The following is a 23,772-nucleotide window of genomic DNA, read 5'->3' as shown; positions in this document are numbered from 1 at the left end:
TGACAAAGGCCCCGCCCCCCGCTCTGGCGGGCTGGGCTTTCAGCAGGGGCGGGGCTCGCGGAGAGCCACAGAGGGGCGGGGCGTTTGCGGCTTCTCTGCGGCGCCCTTTCTGGCGAAGCGCATCTGAGCCTCGCAGCCGCTGCCGATGGTTTCTTATTTTCGTGGTCTGGAGGCGAAGGAAGGCCCTGTCCGTGGACCGGGCGGCCTTGGCGAGGATCGGCGGGGTGGCGAACGTCAGCGTCTGCTCCCTGGTGGTGGGGGTGGTGCTGGTCCAGTATATATTCACCTTGAAGAGGAAGACGGGGCGGCGGAAGACGAAGATCATCGAGATGGTGAGTGTGAAGGCTCAGCGCGCCTGGAGCGCTTAAGGATCGTTTCCCACACGTGGGTTTGAAGATCCAAGGTTTATTGCACCTAAATCTCTTCTATCTCAATAAAGCATTGGAGCGTTAACATGCTACCCTGAATTCACACGGGTCTTTAAAACAAAAAAGGTAGATACTTTAAAAATTTAAAACTACGAACTGTTGGTTTTAAATTTAAAAAGTATATTGTGGTTCTAAATATGACATTCTAAAAACCACAAAATTCAGATGGTGAATGTGCACCAAACACCTTTTAACCATACCAGCCTCCCCATAGCCCAGCTGGGGCGGAATGATCACATTTTTCTCTATTGCACGTCTCTCTCAGACCCGTATCTGTTCCCAACACGACCTGTCCAGGCCGCAAAACAATATACATTTTGCCTAAATTCCACTTTAAAATGAAAGAGAAGAGTGCCTGATTGAGGTCATCAACCCATCGGCACTTGAGAGTATTCTCATTGGAAGACCACAACATCCCTTCTGTGATACTTCTGCCAAAGATGGGTGAGTTCATTCCAATCATGAGGAAACATTGGATAAACCTAAACTGAGGGTTATTTTGCACAACAATCAACCCGTAATCTCCAAAGGTATCAAGGTCGTGAAAGGAAAGGCTGAGGTGCTGTTCCAGAGAATGGGAATATTTGGCAAAACTTAAGAGGGGTCTCAAGATGACAGTAAGGTATTAATGTTAACTTCCTGATTTTAATAGAAGAGATCCATAACTGTGTCCATTCCAAAGCAAAGGGATCTAACAGGCTGTGGAAATTATCAAACAATATCATTAATATCACATGCAAGTAGAATTTTTCTGAAGATAAATCACAAATGGTTGCAGCAGTACATCAACAAGGAGCTGCCAGAAATTCAACTTGGATTCAGAAGAGGATGTGGAATAAGGATATCATTGCTTATGTCAGGTGGATCATGGCTGAAAGCAGAGAATACCAGAAAGTTGTTTACCTGTGTTTTAGTGACTATGCAAAGGCATTCAACTGTGTGGATCATAACAAATTATGGATAACATTGGAAAGAATGGCAATTCCAGAACACTTAATTATGCACATAAGGAACCTGTACATAGACCAAGACACAGCTGTTTGAACAGAACGAGGGAATATGGCGTGGTTTAAAGTCAGGAGTGGTGTACATGAGGGTTGTATCCTTTCACCATACTTATTCAATCTGTATGTTGAGCAAAGAATCCGAGAAGCTGGACTATATGAAGAAAGAAGCATCAAGGGTTGGTGGGAGACTCACTAATGACCTGCGATATGCAGATGATACAATCCTGCTTGCTGAAATCCAAGAGGAGTTGAAGCACTTACTGATGAAGATCAAAGACTACAGCCTTCAGTATGGATTACACCTCAACATAAAGAAAATGAAAATCCTTATAACTGGACCAATAAGCAGCATCACTATAAATGAAGAAAATATTAAAGTCGTGAAGGATTTCATTTTACTTGGATCCATAGTCAGTGCCCATGGAAGCAGCAGTCAGGAAATCAAACAACACATTGCATTGGGCAAATCTGCTGCAAAAGACCTCTTTAAAATGTTGAAAAGCGAAGCTGTCACTTTGAGGACTAAGATGCCATGATATTTTCATTCGCCTCATATGCACATGAAAGCTGAACTACAAATAAGGAAGACCGAAGAATTGATGCTTTTGAATTATGGCATTGGCCAAGAATATTGAGTTTACATGGACTGGCAGAAGAACGAGCAGATCTGCCTTGGAAGAAGTATAGCCAGAGTGCTCCTTAGAAGCAAGCATGGCAAGACTTCGTGTCATGTACTTTGGACATGTTATCAGGAGGGATCACTTCCTAGAGAAGGACATCATGCTTGATAAAGTAGAGGGTCAGCGAAAAAGAGGAAGACCTTCAATGAAATGGACTGACACAGTGGCTGCAACAATTGGCTCAAGCATAACAACGTAGTAAGGATGGTGTGGCACCGGGCAGCGTTTCGTTCCGTTGTGCATAGGGTTGCTATGAGTCGGAACTGACAGGATGGCACCTAACAATTGAGTTATGTAGGAGAATTTTTGTTTTCATGAAATGCACACCTAAGTTTTCAGGGATGATGTAATATCACGTTGGCCACCTACTCTGCTGTGGTGGGGAGGAGAGTCCATTGTACTGGTCTTACTACTTTTCTCTAAGTGTAAATTTGTTTCACTGTTTAAGAAAAAAAAAACCCTCATGAAAATAGCTCACAAGAATACTGACCAAAGCTGGTTCCAGCATTCTTTGGAAAACCCCCATCTTCTCACCCAGGCTTTTATCATTACTAAAAACCAAAGGCCATAGCCACCTTTCCACTTCATGGGGCCACGCCTTCTGTGGATTCCTGAGCCCCTTTCCTAACGACCACCCTTGACTGTTAGAATCCTCTTTGGGAGCATTTTGAACAATTTCTGGTTTCTGTTTGCCTTTATTCCTAATGGAAGCAGTGCTGCTGTAAAACTGCTGGTATATATCTCCTGATACACATGTTCTAAGTGTTATCTTTAGTATATACTTAGAGTGGATTTGCTAGTTTATAGAGTATTCAAATATTTAACTTCACAACATAATGCCAATTGTTTGGTTTTGGGTTTTTTTGTTAACTTTGATTTTTTTTTTTCTTTTTTACTTTCAGATTCAGTGTAGGGATAATATCCTGTCAGTCACCAGCCTTGAAATTTTTGTTTTTGTTCTTGCTTTTTTCACTAGATTCTACCTTAGACTTCAAATATCCTGTTTTTTACCACCAATCCACATTCCCAATAGAAAGTATAATTCTGAATTATTACATTTGTTAAAGATAAAAGAAGACTGTCATGAAAATCATCAAAACCCTTAGTTCTTAATACTTTGGTATTATTAAACCATCACACATGGATTATAAAAGAAAAATGGAAATTACATGGATTGCCAATAATAGGAGCTGAAGCAAATTAGGAAAAAAATATTATTCAACCATTAACATTCAAGTTATTGGAATATTTTTTATTTGAAAAAATGTTTCTGATATACTTATAGATGAAGAAACATCTAAAACACCATACGCCATTTGACATCAATTTTATAAAGACAAAACTTGGAAAAAAATATTAGAAATATTTTCACTAAAATATTAACAGTGGCTATTATGTGGACTTGTGAGTGAATAAATTTTCCTTTGCATTTTTCTGTTTTCCAGTTTTTATGCATTGCCATATATCACTGTTGTAATTAGGATAAAAGTTCTATAATAGAATAAAATAAAATATTGTATTTGAAATAAGTGAAAATTGTCTTGAGTTATTAATAGTACAACCATGTAAGAAATACAACTGCTTATTTTTAAAAATTCCTGGGACCAGGGAAGTTTCTGCAAACTGTGATGTCAGATTCAACCTTTGTCAGTTACAGTGTGGTATAGTATGAAGAACACTATTTGCTGGAAAACCTAAGTTTTTTCCCATTTGTGGCCTGAAAAGTTTATTTTCCACAGCTGATGCCCACTGCTCTTAGGGTGGATTCTTGGCCAGGGTCCTGGAGGGTCCACCTCAGAAGTCAGCCAGACATGCTGAAACGTGGAATGCCACCAGCAGCCTTGGCCCAGACACAGATTGGGACCAGGGATTCCACCACTCAGATGCCTGAGCAGATGAGACTCAAGCACTGCACCTCCCTACAGGTGATACTGTTGAAGGTTACAGTGTATTAAGAGGAAACCTTATATTTCTAAATAGTGAGTTGTTTGCTGTCAAGTTGGTTCTGAGTCCTAGTGACCCTGTATGACACAGTAGAACTTCCCCATAGGGTTTTCTAGGCTGAAATCCTTAGGGGAGCACATCTCCAGGTCTTTGCTCCCAAGGAACGATTGGTGGATTCGAACCGCCAGCCTTTTGGTTAGCAGCTGAGCACTTAACCATTGCACCACCAGGGCTCCTTCAAATAGTGAATTACACTATCATTTTTCTTTTCCCTTTAGCATCAGGAAATCTAAGAAGATTGATTTAAAAAACTAACTTTGCAACCAAATGTCATCTGACAGAGTTCTTAGTCATAGACAACGGGATGTACTCTAGCTAAACAGAAACTCCAGCTAGTTTAAAGGAAATTAGGTAGCTCACTGAATCTCTGGGAGCCCCAGGAAAAATGCAGCCAGGGTGGTGCAGCCAGGAGAAACACCTAGTCACTGTGGGGCTGTTCCATGGAAAACCACTGCCGATGCCATCTCCACTAGAACGTTAGGATTTGAGGGACTGGACGTTGGAAACTTTCACCGTTGCCCAAAAGAACAAGACAGCACCTCTGTGCTTGCCAACATCAGCCATGCAGCTGCCACCTCTTAGTCCCTTGGGGGTACTTTTGCTTGGTAGAACCTGGGTCACATGTAGAACATAGGCTACAAGGGAGTCTGAAAAATGTTTTTATCTTTCTAACCTAGCTAAACTAGGACTGGAGTGGGTGTTGAATGAGCCAATCTACAGGTATTAAAATTTCATTTTCACCTCTATTGCCTGTCACAACTTCTAAAATGATGAGTGACTAGATTGTATTTTTATGTTTTTATAGAAATAAAGTATATTCACTTTTGTTCTTTAAAAATTTTTCAGTATAAACAAAATGCTGTATTTTTAAATAAATTTACAAGATAAATACCCCTAATCCACTACCCTAAAGCAATGATGTATATTTGTTTTATATTCAGTTTTCCAGTGTGTTTAATTCATTGATATTTTTAGAAATTTAATCCTAGACAGAAGCCAGGATAGCAAGACTTTAGCTTGCTTACTTTGGACATGTCATCAGGAAAGACCAATCACTAGAAAAGAAAATCCATGTTTGGTAAAGTGGAGGGTCAGCAAAGGCAAGGGAAGCCCTTGGTGAAATGGATTGACTCAGTGGCCAAAACAATGGACTCAAACATAGCAACAATCATGAAGATGGCACAGGACCAGGCAGCATTTCATTCTGTTATTCATAATGTCACTATGAATCAGAGGCAACTCAATGGCAACTAAAAACAACAACAACAATTCTGTGTATTTTGGTATTCCACCTTTTTACTTAGTATTTTATGTCAGTATTGTTATGGATTTATGATATTTAATGACTCCATAATATTCCATCAGGATATGGTCCATATTTACTCAAGCATTCCCCAAATTTTAGGTATTTGTTAATTCTAGTTTATAAATATTGCTGCAATAAATATCTGTCTTAGTTTTCTAGTGCTGCTATCACAGAAATACCACAAGTAGATGGCTTTTAACAAACAGAAATTTGTCCTCTGACAATCTAGGAGGCTAGAAGTCTGAATTCAGGGTGCCAGCTCCGGGGGAATGCTTTGTCTGTCAGTTCTAGGAGAAAGTCCTTGCCATCAATCTTCCCCTGGTTTAGGAGCTTCTTAGCACAGGGACCCTGGGCCCAAAGGCCACGCTCCACTCCTAGCACTTTCTTGGTGGTGTGAGGTCCCTGCACTGAGAAGCTTCTAAACCAGGGGAAGACTGATGACAAGGACCTTCCCCTAGAAATGACAGAGATAGAAAGCATTCCCCAGGAGCTGGCACCCTGAATTTGTGGACTTCTAGCCTCCTAGACTGTGAAAGAATAAATTTTTGTTTGCCTTCCACTTGTAGTATTTCTCTTATAGCAGCACTAGATAACTAAGACAGAATTTCGTACCGAGAGTGGGATGCTGCTCTAGCAGATAACCACAGTGTGGAAGTGATTTTGGAATTGAGTAACGGGTAGAGGTTGGAAGAGTTTTAAAGTGCCTAATAGTGGTGGAAACCCTGGTGGCATAGTGGTTAAGTACTATGGCTGCTAAACAAAGGGTTGGCTGTTCAAATCCACTGGGCGCTCTTTGGAAATCCTACGGGGCAGTTCTATTCTGTCCTATAGGGTCACTATGAGTTAGCATTGACTCAACAGCAGTGGGTAATGGGTAATAGTAAGGGCCTAGATTGCCTTGAAGAGACATCAAAGACCATTCTGATGAGGACTTAGAAGGAAGTGAGGAGAGCTGTAACACTGGAGACAGTGCAGATGGCAAGAAGAAGAGCAGAGTAACAGTGGCAGTAGAACCAGGAGACTGGTGCAAGACAACCCAGGAGCCAACCCACAGATGGAGAGAGTTGAATGCCTTAGTGTAGAAGGCTTCCTGGTAGAGTGGAGTGCCTCTAGGCACTTATCAGAAGCTAGGATTGCCGACTCATGGAGCAAGAGAGCTGAGCGCCTTGTGGTCAAGGTTTATTAGTGGAGTGGGGTGCCTCCAGGTACTTATTTGTAGAGCTAAAGAGCTTTGGAACACTTGTCTCAGCAGGGCAGATGCAGGGCAGGCCAAAGGGCCTGAGGGGCTGAGAGGCCAAGGAACCTGGAAGCAGAAGCTGAAGAGACAAGGAACACAGGAAGCAGAGCTGCCTCAGTCTCAAAGGGTAGGGCTACAACTTCTGAGGCCTCAAAGGATGGGGCCACGGTCTCCTAGGTTTTAAAGAGATCTTTACCAACTCGGTTCCAGAGTATGGGGCTGCCATTCACAACTACCAGGGCGATGGGCCGGATCCACTGCCCAAAGCTGAGAGGGCAGGGCTGCCATGTCCAAGGTACAGAAGAACAGGGCCTGCTGGGGCCGAGGGGTTAGGGTTGCATCTCAGGTGGACTAGGAGAACGTAGCTGCCCAGATCCGAGGGAACAGAGTTGCTGCCCCAGTGGACCTGGAAGTCAGAGCTGAAGCCCAGGGCCAAGGGGCCTCCACCCAGAATCAGGACAGTGTGGCTGATACCCAGAATCTGGAGGTCAGAGGCATTGCCTAAATGGTCTCTGAGAACAGAGGATAATTTTCAAGCCTTGAGAGCTAATGTAATGTGTTCCGATGACTTGTTTGGTACCTGTTATCACTTCTTCCCCTCCAATTTCTCTGATTTGTAATGGGAATATCTGCCTTGTGCCTGTTCCACCATTGTACTTTGGAAGCAGGTAACTTGTATTCTAGATCTCAGAGATAAAAAGGAATTTTGCGCCAGGATGGAATTTGGACTTGGAGTTGATTTAAGACTTTTGGGATGATATGACGGGGTGAATGTGTTTTACATGTGGCAAGGATGAATTTTGGGGGGGCCAAAGGCCAGAATGTTATGGATTGAATTGTGTCCCCCAAAAATGTGTGTCAACTTGACTAGGCCATGATTCCCAGTATTGTGCAGTTGTCCACCATTTTGTGATCTGATGTGATTATCCTGTGTTTTAAATCCTAACCCCTATGATATTAATGAGGCAGGATCAGAGGCAGTTATGTTAATGAGGCAGGACCCAATCTATAGGATTAGGTTGTCTCTTAAGTCAGTCTCTTTTGAGATATAAAAGAGAATCAAGCAGAAAGGAGAGGGGACCTCATACCACCTAGAAACAAGAGCCAGGAGAATAGCATGTCCTTTGGACCTGGGCTCCCTGCCCTGAGAACCTTCTAGACCAGGGGAAGATTGATGACAAAGACACTTTTCACAAAACAGAGAAAGCCTTACCCTGGAGCTGGTGCCCTGAATTCGGACTTATAGCCTCCTAGACTGAGAGAATAAATGTCTTTGTTAAAGCCATCTACTTGTGGTATTTCTGGTATACCAGCACTAAGAATCCTGTAGGAGCCCTGGTAGCATAGCAGTTAAGGGCTCAGCTGCCAACCAGAAGGTCAACAGTTCAAATCCACCAGCCACTCTTTGCAAACCCTATGGGGCAGTTCTACTCTATCCTGTAGGGTTGCTATGAGTCAGAGCCAACTCAACAGCACCTAACAACAGGTAACTAAGACAATAATCTTTGCGTATATAAATTCTTTCTCCTTTTAGATTATCCTAAGGGATGAAAGCTATTAGCTGGAAAGATATAAATATCTTCATTCCCAAAATATGCCAACAATATGTGAATATAACAATTGCACTACTGCGTCGTCATTATTGGGTATAATAATTGAAGATTAAAATGTTGTCGTTCAACAGATGTGATTTTGTACATTAATCTTACTGTAATTTGCATTTCTGTGTTAAGGCTGAAGAGCAAGGAAATAGAGATGTTAGGGAAGTCATCTGTCTACCCAGTAGCTGCAAAGGGGACACCATTGTTCAGGATCTGGTCCTTGGCTTCACAGGCGTAACAGCCACCCCAAACCTAATGGCGTGAAACAATGAGCATTTTTTTATCTCAGTTTCTGTGGATCAGGAATTCAGGAAGGGCTTATCAGCTCTGACTGGAGCTCTTTCCTGCAATGGGAGGTGGGGGAGTTAGGCAGCTGGGAACTGGCCTGGCATCTTTGTCTTTATTTCGTGTCTGGGATTTTCCATGTAATCTCTCTCCATGGGTTAATTTGGGCTTCCTCACAGCATGGTGGCCTCAAGGCAGTTGAACAGTTTACCTTGACCCTAAAGGATTCAGGAACGAATATCCAAGAAAATCAGGTAGAAGTTATATGACCTTTTCTGATCTAGCCTCAGAGATCATGCAGCATTACTTCTGCTTTCAGCTGGTTATGAGCAAGTCACTAAGTGTGGGCCAGATTCAAAGGAAGGATTGTAGACTCCACCTCTCCATGGGAGGAGTGTCAAGGTCACATTGTAGAAGAATAAGTGGGATGGGAAATATTATTGCAACTATTTTGGAAAATACAATCTGCCACAATAATTACAGTCACCAGAGACTAACTTATGAATGACAATGTTGTTGCTAATTTTTAGTAGGAACCCACTGTTCCAGTAATCCTGGTACTCAAACACAACCAGAACACCTTTCTCGTCATATCAGGATATGAGATATGGCCATGAGAATGTTGCTATATGAGAGTGGAATCAGAGCACACAGACTTGGCTAGTCCTGAAAGGTATCTCCTTAAGTTGTGGACAAGTCTAGTCAATTTTACCCCTTTCTCCAAATAGTGCACATTTCTCTAGTGACCAGAACACTCGTGTGTTTGTGTCACCGCTGGACAACGCTGGACATGATGCCTGATTTTTTTCCCCCCTCTCCTTTTCTTGATTCTGTAGACTATCTTCTGAAATGAAGTTACATTTTCTTTTCCTTTCAATCACATCTTCCCAAGACTATATAGTTCATCTAGACTGTATGGCTCATGTAACTTCCATGAACGGCTGGATCCTCCCTTCATGCACTGATTATTCCTGGCTTCACTCTCAGAGGGAAATTGTATTTCCAAGTTCTGGAACACCTCAGTGTAACTTGCTATGTCTGTTCATAGCCTTATTGTGTTTGTCTATGTAGATATTCTCCAATAAATTTGAATGAGCTCCTCATAAAGATATTAACCATGTTGAATGTGACATTTCGAGGCTAATTATTTTCCCTATGCTGTTATTTTTACTTTTTGTGGTTTCATCCACTATTTAAAAGATAAAACATTATTTGAAGTTAAAGCATTATTTCAAAGTTTTTATCATGTTAAATCCACAAATCAGGTACATTTTATAAATACGACCTAGTTAAGTTACACCTTTGAATCCTGGCTCCATCACTTAACTCTCTAGGCCTTCTCCTCCTCTATAAAATATGGATGATAAATATGAGTAGTAATAGTACTTATAAAGTTTCTGAAGATTCCAGGACTGGCACATAGTAAGTCCTCAGTTAGCTTCTATTTTGGTTGCCAGCACCCAAAGCTTGTCGAAGTACAATGTACGTTGGCTGTGTTTTAACTGTAGTTCCCACATTCTGGAAAATTGAAGAATCTATATGGTGAATACTGCTTTCTTCCAAAAATGAATGAATCCTACTAACAGGTATTGATTGAGCTGCTCCTGTGTGTGTGGCCGCTGGAGATTATGAACAGGGTTCCTTCCCCTCCCCTTCCAGGGCTGGGTGTCCAGAAAGCTGCAGTACCGGCTCAAAGAAGTGGGTGTGGCGGGACAGGTAGGCCCAGGCGCGCTGGGAAGGGCTCCGGGGCCCGCGGGCTGCGAATGCCGTTCTGGGCCGCCGCCAGGGGTCGCACACCGACCTCCGGGACAAGCGGGCCGGGCGGCGGGGGGCGCCGGACGTTCAGGGCAGGGACTTGGGGGCTCCGCCGCGGGGAGGCGGCTGGGCCGGCCTGCCGGGGAGGCGGGGGGTCGCGCGGCCTCGGCTGAGTGGCCGGCATCTGCCCGGGCGGGCCGCGGGACGGCGGCGGGAGGGGGCGCTGCGGGGCCGAACGGGCGCCGTGCGAAGGAAGTGCCGTCTTCATCGCCGCTGCCGCCGCTTCAGCCGCGCCTCCTGGAGGGGCCGCCGAGCGCCGCGCAGGCCGCGATGTCCTCTCGGCCGGGGCGCGACGACGCGGCGGCTGGGGGCGCGCGGCGGCCACGGGAGCCGCCCGAGCAGGAGCTGCAGCGGCGCCGGGAGCAGAAACGGCGGCGCCACGACGCGCAGCAGCTGCAGCAGCTCAAGCACCTGGAGTCCTTGTGAGTCCCCGCCCGACCTTCTGGAAGGAATCCGGGCCTGCAGTCGGCTTCCCGCGTGGGGCCTGGGGGTCGCCCGGGCTCCGTGTTGGTGCGTTAGGTGGGGGTCCTCGGGGACCCCTGCGGGTGGGCGGGTGGGCCCGGCCGCCCGCCTGTTCCCCTTGCAGTCTCACCCTCGCTCTCCCCGTCGGACCCCAGCGGTAACCCAGCCGCCGTTTACTGGTGCCCGGGTGTCGCGGCCCTTTGACTTCACCTTTCACCTTTCGTCCTCGGTGGAGAGAAAGGTTCCCTTCCCTCGGCGTCCTCGGCGCCCGACCTCGGCCTGGGAGGGGGAAATGGAGGCTCCACCCCGGGCGGCTCCTCCGAGGTGCACGTGGAGCGGTGGGTTTGGCTCTTCCTGAGGACAGTTTTTTAGTCCTTGTGCTGCCAGTTTTGTGTTTAGTTTTGGCATTATTAGACGCTCAATGAGTATTTATGGACTGAATAAATCAGAAGTTCGGCTGAGCCCTTTGGTCATTTCAGGTTTCAGTTCAAAGGGTCCACTATGAAATGGGGGAAAACTGCCTCCTTTTCATCCTCTGCTGTTAAAAATGGAAGAGAAAACCCAGTCGTGTGATGTTAGTGGTGAGGAAGCAAAAAATATAGATTGGGGTGAGGGACTAGGCAGAGAGTTGTCCCTAAGAGTGTAGACTTGTTCTCTCTAGGCCTGAGAATTTTTACCAGCCAGCATCCCAGATGGAAGCTATAGTGAGGCCAATTCCAACTAAACATGGAGAACTTAGGGTTAGAGTCCTATACTTGTCGTGGTCAGCATGGCCTGATTTCCGAAGCACTATGCTCCCCCACCCTGGAGCCCTGCTGGCCTAGTAAAGAGCTCAGGCTGCTAACCAAAAGGTCCACAGGTCGAATCCACCAGCTGCTCCTTGGAAACCCTATGGGACAGTTCTAATATGTCCTAAAGGGTCACTCTGTCCTAAAGGTTCAGTTTGTTTTCAGCCAGAGGGTTCAAGGAGATTCCAGATAACCACTGGGAGAAGGAGATGTAAAGGAGATTAACAGACCAGGTGGGAGGTTGGACCAGGTTCTTTTCCGAGATTCTGTGATCCTATAATTAGCTGTAGAATTCAAACATTTCTAAGTGTCAAGTTCACTGAGTTATTCAACAAATAATTCATCTGTTTCAGCTCCTTATAGGTACTTATGCTAGGTTGCTCATGTAAGGAGCAGGTCCTCAAAGGGTTAACATCCTCATAATTAACCTGGATGTTTTCATGCAAAATGCATTCCTTTCTTGGGACCTGGCCTGCTCTTTTCTGGGTGGCCTGAGAGCTGAATGACTTCCTACCTCTGCAAGGCAGTGCTTGCGGGATGCCGTCCTGCATTGGTGGAAACTGTTAATGGTCAGCCCTGAAGGCTTCAAGGCACTCTGTGGCTCTCTCAGCCTCCTGTGCAAGTGAGACGTTCAAATATCTTCCCCTGACATAGGCTCAGGCAGGCCCTGCTCTGCCCCCAGTAGGAGGTCAGACAGTGGTTAATACCACACATTTATTTTGTGGCTCACAGACAAGAGAGAGATTATAACTTCCTTTTGCAGAGAGAAAATGGAGGTTCAGCCGTTCAGGAGCGTGATCAATGATACACTGACCTGTAAACTAGGAGTCCGAGAGCCAAACCCAGGTGTCTGAGTCCCAGACAAGTGGGGTTTTCCCAGTACAGAGATTTAAAACTGGCAGGACTGTTGACATGCATGGTTTGGCTAGTTCAGACTCTTTTTTGTTTTTATAATTAAATTTTATTCATACCACACTATTTTCATGTACTTAAAAAAACTCAAATAGTACTAAAAGGCTGATTTCAATAAATAGTGGTTTGCTGCTGGACACTTATCATCCCACACACTCCCTGCCACCCCAACTCCCCACCCAAAACAGGGCTCCCATGAGCAAACTCTTAGTACTGCGTCTGGGATTTAACTCCTTTATTTTTAAATTATATGCTTACGTAGTTTGTTAGCTTGCTTGAGTCAATTTTAGACATTATTACTTCATGTCATAGTAGGTAAGGGTTTAGTTTTCATTCCCTACTCTTCTATCCTTCCAACATAGCTAACTTATAATAATTTTGTTAAATCAATAGTATTAACGTTATTATTATAACTGTGTATTATTGCTCACTTTCGAGCTAAATAATATTCTATGATCTCTTGCTTTCTAGTACAACCCTTGTTTTTCCAGTAGTTAATAAGAGCCTACATTTTTTTCATTTGCTTAATTTTCTATTACTAGCTGCTATTTTTTTTCTCCCTAAAAGCTCCAAAAGCTGAGAGCACTCTTTCCACATTTTACTACTTAGTAGATAATCTGTCAGTTCATTTTTTACCTAGAATCTCCTGTTCTCCAGTACACACTGGTTGCTTTCTAGGCCTGGTATGCAGCAGCCCTGCTGGAACTGCATCTCCCTTCTCCCGTCCTGGATCCCATATCCTGGATCCCATGTCTTTCTCTTTCTTTGTTCTTTGCCATGGAGTCTATTCCGACTCATAGTGACGCTATAGGACAGAGGAGAACTGCCACATAGGGTTTTCAAGGCTGTAATATTTGTGGAAGCTGACTACCACACCTTCCTCCCGCAAAGCAGTAGGTATGTCGGAATCGCTGGCCTGTCAGTTAGCAGCCGAGCGTTTAACCACTGCACCACCAAGGCTTCTTCCTTTCTGTCTTTACTACCTCATTTTTCTGAAGCACATTCTGTAACTTCCTATGAACGAGTGCAATAGGGGCAGATGTTTTGAGTCTGCAGATTTGACATCTTTATTCTCCCTTCAAACTTGATAGGTAATTTGGCTAGGTTAGAATTTTAGGTTAAAAGTTATTTTCACTCAAATTTCAAAGGTGGCGTGCCACCTTCTAGCTTACAGGATTGCTGAGGAGTCTGATGCCGCCTTGAGTGCCTTTATCTTATGTGTTACCTGCACTCCCTCAGCCCACCTTTGGAAGCTTTAATCAAGGTCTCCTTTATCCCTGGTTTTCTGAATTTGAGGATGATGTGGATCTTTTCTCACTTCATTTTTTTTTTTTCTTGATACTTCATGAGTATATTAAATGCATACGTGAATTTGTGTTTTCATTTTCTCCCTCCATTTTGGTTTTTTCTTTTTCTTGGACTTTTTGTTGGTTCTCTAATTACCTTTTCTATTTTCTGTGTCTTTGTCCTTTTATTCTACTTTCTGAAAGATTTATCTGCCAATCTTTCCACCACACTTTTTGTAACTTTCAGTTACTGTATTTTCAAGAGCTTTTTCTTGTTCTGAGAAGTCTTATTTTATAGCGTTCCCTTCTTGTTTCATCAATGAAATAACTCCTCTTCTCTTTGAAGATACTCAGTTTTTCTTTTTTTGTTGTTGCTTTCTTCTAATCCCTTCATTAACTCTGTTTCTTGTTTACCTTTTCTTTTGATCTTGTCTTATTTCAAGTTTTTTTCTATTGTGTGGGAATCCTTGGATTTCTCCTAATTAAGAGTGAAGCAGTATAAAGCTGTTTTGAAGGGGCACAGTGGGTTAAGCGCTCGGCTGCTAAAGGAAAAGTCAGCAGTTCAAGCCCACCAGCCATTCCTTGCAAGAAGGATGTGACAGCCTGCTTCTGTAAAGATTACAGCCTTGGAAACCCTGTGGGGTAGATCTACCCTGTCCTAAAGGGTTGCTATGAGTCAGAATCGACTCGATAGCAATGGGTTTGGTTTTAGTTTTTTTGGTGAAAGAGAGCACACCAGAAGGTGCTGGTTTGTTGACTGGTAAATTTTGCTGTAGGGAGATCAGATCGTGATCTCTTTTTATCAAGAGTCTTCCACAAGTCAGTAGGCAGAATTTTTCTCTGGGGCCTGTTTAGTTTTTCTAAAGAAGAAGCTTCTAGTCTCTGGCCTGGGGGCCAGAGATAAATGCCTCCCAGTGGTCTGTGTTCTCAGGACAGTAGGGAGGGAGAGAGCTGAGCAACCTAGTGTTCAGACTAACATTCAACACCTGTTTTCAGCCAGAGTTTATCCTATTTCTCCTCTTCAGCTATGCCAGTAACCCTGCATGTTTAGGGCCCGTGCCGTTATGTTTCATAGAGGACCAAACCTGCAGTTTCCTTCAAGGACAGGACAGGCAGAGTCTTCTGGCCCTGGAGGAGGAGGAAAGTACTGGTGATCTCAGCCACTCAGTGTCCATATTCCCAACCCTCATCTTCCAAGAGTTGTAACTTCCTCTACCTGAAGAAGTCAGTTACTACTTCCTTACACGTTCCTCTGTCTTCCCAAATTTGTTGAAATTATTGTCTGCTTTTATCTCCTCTCAGGATTTTTAAATTTCTTCAAAAGGACTTCTTAACTTTTAATTCCTTTAATGTCATTCTAAGGCATTCAAGAGGTCCCTGCGTGGAGCAAATGGTTTGCTCTTGGCTACTAAAGATTGGTGGTTTGAAACCACGCAGTGGCCTCACAGAAGAAAGGCCTGGCGATCTGCTTCCATAAAGATTATAGCCAAAAAAATCCTATGGGGCAGTTCTACCCTGTAACGTGCGGTTGCCAAGAGTCAGAATCGACTCAGCAGCAACAAGTTGGGTTTTTTTTGGAAGGGAGTCTGGGTGGTCAGTCTTCCATGTTAAATGAGAAGCCCCCACAGTGGTTTTTTAAGTTGAATTAAAATCCTTTTACGCTGGACATGCCCTCTTGAAGTTTTCTCTGTCTCTACTGATCTGTTTAACCATACCTACCGGGCCCCTGAAGGCATCTGAATCTAGCCCCTGTGCTCTACCGAGCTAGCGCTGTCTCTCACCTCTCCCTCTCCCCTTTCTTCCCTTTTCCCTTTCCAAAGCACCTAGGCTGCTTGGCAAAACCTAAAGATGATACACGTGTGTCAGTTTCATCTCTGCCTTCCAGTCCTATAGGAACCAACTGTAAGAACAATTTTGTGAAATGGAGTATACTTACATGGAAAAGGCCACTTCTAAAAGAAATGCCACCCAGCACTCAAAAAGAGTAATTCAAAATACTGGGCAAAATAAAGGTTTCTTGCCCCATACCTTGGAAAGACGTTTCCTCCCTCTTACCTAAATTTAGTCTACGTACTGCTCAGAGCAATTTATACTCTGAATGATTTAACAGCAAGGCTTCACAGATGGTACAAAAAAATGGGCCTCCACGGCCTTTTTTTTTTTAATTCTAGGAATTAACTAGAAAGATAAACGCAGGTTTCTCAGCTGTTACAACAACACAAAAGCCAGACGGCACAATAAACACACCCCTTTGCCAAATCTGTTAATCTCGTTGTTGAATATTACTTTAAACTTTGAGGATTACCCTTTTAAATATAGTAAATAAACTAGTTGTTTGACCCTAGAGAAAAAAAAAACGATCATCTTCCTTTAAACTTGTGCAAAAAGTTGTAAAACGGACTTTTTAGGAAATCCCATTGCTAATAACAATAGATTTCCAAATGTGCAGTCCTATCACACCCCTTTTCATTCTTGGCAAGAACAGTTACATATTTTTCAGGAATCTGGATCTCAATTTAGTTGGCCATATGTTGTTTGTACAATTCTTGTGGTTCAGAGGATGGATTGTTGGGTATTTACCTAGACTCTACCACTGCACTCCCTTCCAGATACCCGTAGGTCTTTAATTAGCCCACGGGTCATCTTTTACCTGACATTTCCCTTGTATTCTCGTATTTTCCCTTTTCCCCCCAAAAAATTATTTTGCTAAAACAAGTTAGTATTTCTATGAATTTAAGTTCTAGCTCTCTGCAGAGGGTGATACATCAGCTTATTTATATGTGACTGTGGCGCATGTTGTATTAACTGTTTTAGATGTGATGTAGTTTTAAGTTTTTTCCCGAGGATATTTTTATTTTGTTCTGAAGCTGCCTTTTGCTCATTAAAATTTATTATGTTCCTGTTAAAATGGTTGATGGATTTTTTTTTTCTTTCTAGTTATGAAAAACCTCCTCCTGGGCTTATCAAGGTTAGTATGAATTCTGTACTCTTGGTTATTCCATTAGACATCCGTGCAAACTTAGTAGCTTGTTGTACAGAAGAGTCACATAAGGCTTTTGAACCTCCTTTTTTAATTAGCCTGTTTCTTCCCTGCAGATGCCAGACAATTCATACATTTTTGGCTTTGTCACAGCCTGTCCCATTATGAGAACTTAAATCAGCAGTATTTCTGTTCCCCAAGGAACCAGTGCAGGCCCCCATGTGTTGCTTAGCAGTTGCTCCCCTTCTTTCTCTCTCATGTGCGAATGCATCTTAAAGCTCTGCTCTTTCATTTCGCCTGATTTGCCGACTCAGCCCTCAGTACATCCTGTGCCCTGTCGGTCACTCCTGGTGTCCTGAGTTATCCTCAGTTCAGAGAGCAGGAGCGTCTGAGGAGACGAGCACTTATCCAGCCCAGCCTCCCCAGTGCAGGCACCCCCGCTCCAGCATCCTGGCAGAGTGTCCATGTCTTTCTGTGCATTTGAGACTTAGATAGAATAAATAGCAGTTATTTTTTTTTCTAAAGGCCAAAGGAGTTGTTTGATAACTTTAAAGAAAAATCAATTTTTAAAACACATTCTTCCATTATAAGTTTAATATTCATGGAAACTTAAAAAAAAAATCAGGAGAAAAAAATAGCACCTTAGTTATAAGTGCAGCTCTTCATTGGTGAAAATGCATTTCAAAGACACAGCTTGTGTGACTATAAAAAACGTGACAGGGGCCTTCAAGGTATAATAAGCTATTTTTTTTATAACATTGCTATTTTTATTACTCCAGAAGAGCTAACTTGTTTAATTCCTTAAATTTTGCCACATTCCACAAAGATTTCAAGGTAGTAAAAACCATTTGTGATCTTAGAGTCTAATTAACACCAGAGCTTGGAGCTCACAGATCATTCCTACGTGAAGAACACTAGTAATTTTTTCTAATGTAGTTCTTCTGGTATATTTATTTCCTTTTTTTGGGGGGGGTCAGATATAGCGTGTCTGTGTCTTTGTAATTCTCTGACAGGGTAGTTGACAGTGATATTAGGATCTGCAGCCCATGAGAAAGTCAGGCAGTAGTGCATTCCAAAGCAGGCAGGAGAGAATTCCAGTGCTTTTTTTGCGTTATTGTTTACACATTGTTTCCCTTGTTTAGGAAGATGAGACTAAGCCAGAAGACTGTATACCAGATGTACCAGGCAATGAACATGCCAGGGAATTTCTGGCTCACGCACCTACTAAAGGACTGTGGATGCCACTGGGGAAAGAAGTCAAAGTTATGCAGTGTGAGTGTGGAAGAGTTTCAAGTAACACCACCCAACATATGTACAGTTATAAAACATGATTAATGATGCATACTTCCTTATTTATTTCATTCTCAAACAGTCTTATTAAAGATCCATTTTATAGATAAGAAAGCAGACTCACAGATGTTAGTAAGTTGTCCAAGGTATAATGGGTAGAGCAAAGCTTTGAATCCAGAGCTCCCAACTACAAGTCCAGCGGTCTTTCCATAGCTGCCTTTGGTGTACAATCTTCAGTAACGTTCCTGTAGCACAAAGGATGTTCTGTGGTAGCAGTGCCGTGGGGAAGGCAAGGAGTACACTGCAATGCAGGTCTCCTAGGGTTATACCTCAGTGCATCATTCCAGGTTATCACCCTCTATGGATGCTTCGAGGAGCCCTGGTGGCACAGTGGTTAAGCGCTTAACTGCTAACCAAAAGGTCGGCAGTTCAAACCCATGTGCTACTCCATGGGAGAAAGATGTGGCAATCTGTGTCCATAAAGATTTACCGCCTTGGAAACCCTACAGGGCACTTCTACTCTGTCCTGTAGGGTTTCTGTACATCAGAATTAACTCAAGGGCCATGGGTTTGTACCTGCTTTGAACTTTTATCCATGTAACCGGAGTGAGAGGAGCGTCCGCCACAGGAGTGGGTCTGGAGCCCCCACCCCATCAGAGCAGCAACACCTTCACCCTGAGCATTTCAGATGGCATTTGAAGAAGGGATACTGCCTCTTTTTTAAAAACATTGATTTGTACAAAGATTATTCATGTACATAATTAAAATAGCAGCCCCTTTTCCCCATTCTCCTAACCTCAAAGGTAAATACTTGAACCTCTTTTAAGGTGGCGCTTATCTTGATGTTTACCGTGATTGTATTCCTGTTCCTTGATTTTTCGAGTTTAGTCATTATCTTTTGACTTCTTGCTATAACCCAAGCCCATTGCTGTCGAGTCGATTCAGACTCATAGTGACCTTGCTATGGAAAATTAAAATTCAACTCTTTTTTCTGCCCCCACCACACACGTTCTCTTCCTCCCATTTTCCCGATAATAGTTGTATCATAATTTAGCTTAAAAAATCTTTAAAATCTAGTAAACTGATTAAATTTCTTTTCATGCACTGTGCAAGTTTTGTTTTCCCGGCAATTAACCATTGTGCTTTTGTCGTTATTGCCTTGTTTTCTGTGTAGTGATCACTTGTTCAAGACCTTCAGGTGCTTGAGGTACTCTATCAATTTCATCTTTCTGAAGATGGATGCTCCCATGCTAATTATCCAGGGATCTCCTGTCACCATGATTCTGTGGTTTCCCTTAGGCTCTCTCCTGCACTGGATCGTCCATTTCCTATATCTCATGTCTTCTTTGTTATGTTCTCTTGTTACGGTGAAGCACATCCTCTGGTAGCTTCCCAAGAAATGGGTTTATGGGAGATAAAATTTTTTGAGAACTTCTTTTTCTGGAAACTCTCTATTTTACAGATTTTCCATTTGCCAGGGTATAGAATTCTCAGTTAAAAATCATCTCCCTTTAGAACTTTGAAGGCATTGCTCCATTACCTTCTATTTCTAGAGTTGCTGGTGAGTAATCCAAAGCAATTCAGACTCCTGATCCTTTGGTGTACCCTGGTTTTGTTGTTACTGCTTTTTGTTTTTTATTTTTCCTTTCTAGAAGCTTAGAAGATCATCTGTTTGTCCCAGTGTTCTGAAATTTTACAAGTTGTTTTCTCCCCTCTGCATTTGCAATCGTATTCATATAGTGGACTTCCAACGGTATTCTCCTTCCAACTCTCAAAAAAAAAAGGGATCAACTTTTTCTTTCGCTACATATTTTCAGTAGCTGCCAGCTTGGAGCAAAACTAGCAGATCTTAGCTATAGTCCCTCTTTGTGCTTCCTGATTTCCTTGATTGGAGTTGCTTAATGTCCAAATACAGGGTCTCACTTAGAATTTCCTGATATGCCTCAAATCCAGATGGTTCTGAGAATATGCAAGCAGGTGAAAGAGGTTAAGTAACAGAATCTCATCTATTCCTGTTTTGCCTACTACTACTTGTTTTTTTCCCCATTTCAACAGCCTAAAGGTGAGTTCATGCTCACAGAAATTCCAGGAACATGTATGTTTCCTTCTGTTGCCCTGGGATATATACCTGCACTTTTCTTGTGTCTCCCCAGCTCCTCATCAGGGCCTTCTGGTGCTTCTAATAATAAAACTCTTTAAATAGGACAGTTTTCTTGTGCAGCAGATCAAGTCGTATTAAGGTTCTATGTCACTGACATTCTAAGAGAACCTGTGATTTTCGTTTAGTTAAAGGTAAGGGATTAGTACAGTGGTTGACTCAGCCCGAGAAAGATGCTATTTGCTCTAGTGTCTAATTTATAAATGAGGACATACCATTTGATAAATGAAAAAGATTTACTCTTTGAAAAATACAGTAAGACACACATTTAAAAAATGCGATTGCTCAGTAGTGCTTGTTGATGCAATAGTCATTTCTGAGACTCCAAGATTAAAAGATGCTTAGGAAGCAGTTAGTTTCCTTCTATTTTTCGGAGATCCTATGTGGTTCATCCATTGATTCCATTTGCTTTTATAATTGGAGTTTAATGGAAAATAACAGAAATATTTTCCTTTTTCTTTGTTTTTAGGTTGGCGTTGTAAACGGTATGGTCACCGAACAGGCGACAAAGAATGCCCTTTCTTTATCAAAGGCAACCAAAAGTTAGAACAGTTCAGAGTAGTAAGTAAAACCCCACACTCTCAATTTACATTGATCAGAGATGGTGAATGTTGATCAATCAACAGTCGTCAGTGAACTGAAGGTTCACAGAAAATACATTCCCAGAAGCCTTCTGGCCAAAGCACCTGATGTTAATGGCCATCTGTATTAAATGGCATTTGTTTGACAGATTAGTTCTTTACCAAAGAAACCTAACTTCTTTTTAAAGTGTTATTTACTTATGTTTTGGGACAGTAATTCTTTTTTCTGAAGCACATATTGTTTTCTTTTCTATCACTTTTCAAATTTATTACATAAAGAATCCTATTTCATCACTAAAATTAGGATTTTCGCAGTTTTAACCTAATGATTAGATGTCTTTCTATTATAAGCTAGAACTGTGTATATAACTTACATATTCTCATTAGATGATGGTAAGATAAATCTGTCACTTCCTCACTTTACTAGTATTAATTCACTGCTCAGTATATGCTTCTGCCAAATTAAAAACGCTGCTGTCTGGATATATTCAAGTTATAAGCATATAGCAAACTAGGGTCTACAGACATTGCTTAAGAGTTTTAAGACATTTTAAATATTGTGTTTTCATTTTAAAAACAAAAAATAATTCTGAATCAAGCACTACTAGATGAAATGTCAGTTTTTATAGCTACTATAGAAGATGCTTTGATGATAAACGCCAAAATATTTAAACATATTCATATTTTTTAATTCAGAAATCCCAATATTAAAAATATATCCTAAGAATATAGTAGAATATCAGCATGCAGAAATTTTTATGTATGTATAAGGTAACTTTAAGAATTATTTATGTTGCTGAAAAAATAGAAACTAAAGAAAAACAGGAAACAGATGTCCAACATACTAGTATAAATTACTATAACAGAAATTATATAGTCTCTAAGAATTATGTTCTAGAAGAATATGTAATGTCATGGAAAAATGTTTATGAAAACATAAGTGAAAAAAAGAGTAACTTAGTATATATAATATGATTAAAATTTTTCATAAATTATGAATACCGACTGAGAGAAAAACACTAAAATGTTAGTAGTAGTTATCCTTGGGTGTTAAAATAATAGATTTTTTTAAATTTTTTTCTGTAATATCTAAAATTTGTACAGTTAACATCTTTTTTTAGTGAGATAATTCACATACTATTCATTTAAGTCATTTTAAGTTATACAAATAATACAAAAATACATTTACCTTATTAAAGAAAACTAAACCACCGAGCCCAATCTTGCCTCCCTCCCCAAAGGGAGTTTGCAGTAAGCAGTTTGATAGGTACTTATATGTATTTTTGTGTACCTAAAATGAATCATTCTTATATATCATTTTGAAACTCAGTTGTTTTGCTTATTAATATCCACATAAAACAAATTACTACTTTACTAGTAACCCTGAGTAGTATTTCATAGTATGACTGTGCCATGGTTTATGTAGTTATTTTCTTATAAAGGATACTTAATTTGCTGTATTTTTATAATCAGAAAATCCTTTTTACAGCCTCACTGAGCTTGCTGTGATGGTGACCCTTAGAAACGAATAGAACATTTTGAACATCATGCTACATCAAATGAGAAAAAACTAACCAGTTTCAGTAAAATAAGGATTTAGTTTTTAACTAACGGTCTGTGAGGCCTAATCAAACCTCAACTTTCTCTGACCCCCAAGGCACATGAAGATCCCATGTATGACATCATACGAGAGAATAAAAGACATGAAAAGGATGTAAGGTGAGGTCATCCTGATAACAGTATACTCAAATTTTTAAATTATATAAAATTGGAAATAACTGTCCAATACTAGGAAATGGTTTAGTAAACATGGTTCCCTAATTTGAAATATTTGGAGAATAAGAGTAATCAGTGAAGACGCTGTGTGTGAGGAAGGAGTCGTGTGTGGCAAAGAGCATGCAAGCCTCGTTCTCCTTGGGTTAGCTTAGTGCAGTGGACTTGGCCCAGCCCAGACACACCACTGACAGCTGACACTGGCCACCCTCCTTCTTGTGGCGGGTTCTATTGTACATCTGATTATCTTTCCTGTGACTTAGTTTATTTTCTCCGATGTCTTTAAGGATCTGAGTTTTTGTTAATTCTTAGAACTGAAGATAGGGTGAAAAAATGGGGGGGGGGTATTTTTCAATTGTTTGCATTGGGTTGTAATTATTGAAGAGGTATATTATCTATTATAAAATTGAGCAATGAGAGAAGGACTTAGGAAATTGGGCATCTGTTAGAAGTTTTTGTAATTATTGAAGAGGTATATTATCTATTATAAAATTGAGCAATGAGAGAAGGACTTAGGAAATTGGGCATCTGTTAGAAGTTTTAATTGTAAGGACTATCGGAACATGCAGAAGTAGTTAGGAACATGAAAAGAATATAAAACAGCTTGAACACAGGTTTGTCATGTGAAGGAGGCATGCATATGGACAAAAATGGCAAAATACGCAAAAATAAATTAAGTACTATGTTTAGTGATGACATTTTTTTTTTTTTACCTCAACACTGCTCTTACGTCCTAAAAAAGAAAATGTTTAAAATTTAAAAAGCATGGTTCTTTGACCAATTTTATATGTTTAGGATACAGCAGTTAAAACAGTTACTGGAGGATTCCACCTCGGATGAAGATGGCAGCAGCTCCAGTTCCTCAGAATGTAAAGAGAAACACAAGAAAAAGAAGAAGAAAGAAAAGCATAAGAAAAGAAAGAAAGAAAAGAAAAAGAAGAAAAAACGAAAGCACAAGTCTTCCAAGTCAAATGAGAGTTCAGACTCAGACTGACAAGGACTTGACTTGTTCAACGTTTTCTTCTCAAAAATTAAACATTGTGGCCAAAGAACAGAGGAAGAAGCAATTGGAGAAGACATGGGAGAGAGAGAAACCAAGAGACATCAAGGCTGTGAATTCTCACCTGCCTTCCACTAAGGATGCCACCCACAGGAGAGGGAGTTGTCTCTTCAGGTGCT

At 41.6% G+C, this 23,772-nt stretch overlaps 1 protein-coding gene across 2 annotated transcripts; it reads left to right on the top strand.

Moving 5' to 3' along the window:
• The first annotated feature begins 129 nt into the window (after positions 1-129).
• On the top strand, positions 130-23,697 carry RP9 (RP9 pre-mRNA splicing factor). 2 transcript variants are annotated; one of them, XM_064290130.1, is made up of 6 exons: positions 10,627-10,785; positions 16,749-16,779; positions 17,934-18,063; positions 20,709-20,800; positions 22,478-22,539; positions 23,389-23,697. In XM_064290130.1, the coding sequence occupies exons 1-6, from the start codon at positions 10,634-10,636 to the stop codon at positions 23,585-23,587; spliced, it is 666 nt and encodes a 221-aa protein (XP_064146200.1). In that variant the 5' UTR covers positions 10,627-10,633; the 3' UTR covers positions 23,588-23,697. The 2 variants fall into 2 exon arrangements, with proteins under 2 accessions (XP_064146201.1, XP_064146200.1); XM_064290131.1 differs by lacking the exons at positions 10,627-10,785; positions 20,709-20,800 and adding an exon at positions 130-332.
• Positions 23,698-23,772: the final 75 nt, after the last annotated feature.

Source organism: Loxodonta africana, chromosome 8, assembly GCF_030014295.1.
Source record: "Loxodonta africana isolate mLoxAfr1 chromosome 8, mLoxAfr1.hap2, whole genome shotgun sequence".
NCBI classification, from domain to species: domain Eukaryota; kingdom Metazoa; phylum Chordata; class Mammalia; order Proboscidea; family Elephantidae; genus Loxodonta; species Loxodonta africana.
The sequence above is the reverse complement of the archived record's forward strand: the minus strand, read 5'-3'. Positions and strand labels throughout refer to the sequence as shown.

Coding starts and splice junctions, on each gene's coding strand:
- RP9 (XM_064290130.1), top strand. CDS start 10,634: ATGTCCTCTCGGCCGGGGCGCGACGACGCGGCGGCTGGGGGCGCGCGG. Junction 16,780..17,933: donor CTCCTCCTGGGCTTATCAAG/GTTAGTATGAAT, acceptor TCCCTTGTTTAG/GAAGATGAGACTAAGCCAGA. Junction 20,801..22,477: donor AGTTAGAACAGTTCAGAGTA/GTAAGTAAAACC, acceptor CTGACCCCCAAG/GCACATGAAGATCCCATGTA.